At 18.0% G+C, this 2416-nt stretch overlaps 1 protein-coding gene across 1 annotated transcript in view; it reads right to left on the reverse strand.

The window, feature by feature from the left end:
• Nucleotides 1-625: 625 nt before the first annotated feature.
• The window catches only part of PRSY57_1424600 (hypothetical protein), a gene marked incomplete at both ends in the record, with an annotated part of 1903 nt that continues 112 nt past the window's right edge, over nucleotides 626-2416 (reverse strand). Inside the window, 6 exons of the mRNA XM_020115299.1 lie at nucleotides 626-700; nucleotides 849-934; nucleotides 1062-1266; nucleotides 1415-1489; nucleotides 1622-1717; nucleotides 1828-2174. Of these exons, the coding sequence (XP_019969956.1) occupies nucleotides 626-700; nucleotides 849-934; nucleotides 1062-1266; nucleotides 1415-1489; nucleotides 1622-1717; nucleotides 1828-2174 (884 nt within the window). Of the gene's footprint in view, nucleotides 701-848; nucleotides 935-1061; nucleotides 1267-1414; nucleotides 1490-1621; nucleotides 1718-1827 lie in introns of the transcript that reaches the window.

Consider the following 2416-nt stretch of genomic DNA (forward strand, 5'->3'; position numbering starts at 1 on the left):
GTTTATCGCCTTATGATATCAGTGTGTTAATTTTTCCTTTTAAATATATAGAAACAAAAAAATAATATTAAATCGATAATATATATATATATATATATATATTTTTTTTTTAATCAGTTATCAAATTGTTGAAAAAAAATATATGAAAATCCACAGCAAAAATATTTTATGCATTTTGGTTAACCAAAAAAAAAAAAAAAAATATAATAAAATAAAATAATAAGGTATGAATACAATGAGATATACTATTTTGAAAGTTTTTAATTTTCTAACATATACATAGTGATGAAAAGAATATTCTTAAATAATTATTCAATTAAAGTTTTTAAATTTTAACGTAGTTTTTTAAGTTTTATTTTTTTTTAATTTTTTTTTTTTTTATATGAATAAGCTTAATTAATGTTTCAACAAAAAGGTATATAAATTGAAAATAATTATTTGTGTATATATTTCCCACATTTAAATATAACCAAAAAAAAAAAAATAAAAACAAAATAAAATAAAATAAAATAAAATAAAATAAAATAAATTAATAAGGAATAAATTAAAAACTAAACATGTACGCACATATATATATATATTATATATATATTATGTATTTGTTTTGTTCTATTATTTTTATGTCTTAAGAATTTGAGTCATAATCACTCAACAATTTGGATTCTTGTGCCACGCGGTTCCACCGCTCTACCAATTTTAACTAAACAGAATAATAAATATATTAATCGTATAAGTATGATATAATTATGAGTATATTACATAAATATAAATAAATAAATAAATAAATAAATATATATATATATATATATATATATTGTTACAGTCATATATAATAATAAGCATTTTACCTTTTTTTTGTGAAAATAATTACTAGAATCTATTCTTATTTCCTTTTTGTTTTTTTTACTAGTTTTTTTTTCCATAGGCTTAATTTCTATTTGGATAAAAATAAATAAATTGTATATATGTATATATATATATATATATATATATATATATATTTATATTTATATTTACATTTACATATTTATTATTAATCTTTCCACGGTTATGTATTTTACCTTCTGATTTTTCGCCCTTTACATTATCATTTTCATGTTTAATGCCTATAATATGTTTTTTCTCTTCATCTGTATCTTTACTAATTATCCGTGATGAGAGAACATTATTTTCCACAATTAAATTTTCCACCTTACGTTTCTTATTATCTCTAAGATTCTCTCTTAATTGGTTTTCCTTTTCATTATGCTGGGAACTTAATTTATCCTAAAAATATAAACATAAATATAAATATATATGTGATAAATGATCTATAAATATTATATATCACTTATATGTTCTTATAATCTTAAAAAAAAAAAAAAAAAAAAAAAAAAACACACACACACACACATAAAATTCTTGTTACTATTACCACAGTGTTTTCATATATTTCTTTTATTTTTTCGGCAAAATATTCTTCACAAATTTGTTTTTTTTGAAAATCATCCTAAATATATTGAAAAATAGAAATGGAATGTGCACATATATATATATATATATATATATATATATATTTATTTATTTATTTATATTCTATGAATATATGTAAATGTTGAAAAATTAATTTTAATATAATTACTATTCTTATATCCAAAGATTTTTTTGTTGTTAAAAGAAATTCTTTATCTTCTATTTTATGTAAGTTCTCGCTTATTTTTAATAGTAGATGATTCGTCTGTTACAAAAAGAAAGGATACAAAGAAAGATATAAACATATATTCATTAATATGTTTTCATATATATATATATATGTTTGTGTGTGTGTATTAATTTATATATTTGAACCTCATTTTTGCTTTTGGATTCTTTTAAACCCAATTCAAGAAATATGACATCCTTCAATATATCATCTAATTCGTTCGTGCCATTCTTTTGAATTTTTTTATTTTCTTGTTTAATTTGTTTTTGTCTTTTTTCATTTTCGAATATATCTAAAGAGTTGTTAATAAAATTTATTTCATCCAAAAATAATTTGATCTTTGATTTAATACATAAATTACAAGTCTCTTTTTTTTTATTAATCAATTTTAAACATTTTTCATGTAATTGTTTTTCTATATCCATGTAATTATCATCTTCTTTTTCTCCTTCATTTACTAAATTATCAATTTCTTCGAAAAAATTTTGAATTTCTGTAATATGAAAAAAGTAAATTAGGAGAATGAAGAAAAATCAGACTTATTATAATGCGTGAGCATAATAAAAATGGTCCATATGGTATATGTAAATATAAATATAAATATAAATATAAATATAAATATATATATATATATATATATTATATATTTTTTTTTTTTTTTTATTTATTAATTCAATTTTATCTTTTGGTTTCATTCAAGTTAATATTTGTTGATGTTATTAATGGTACAACAAC

This window comes from Plasmodium reichenowi, chromosome 14, assembly GCF_001601855.1.
Source record: "Plasmodium reichenowi strain SY57 chromosome 14, whole genome shotgun sequence".
NCBI lineage: Eukaryota > Apicomplexa > Aconoidasida > Haemosporida > Plasmodiidae > Plasmodium > Plasmodium reichenowi.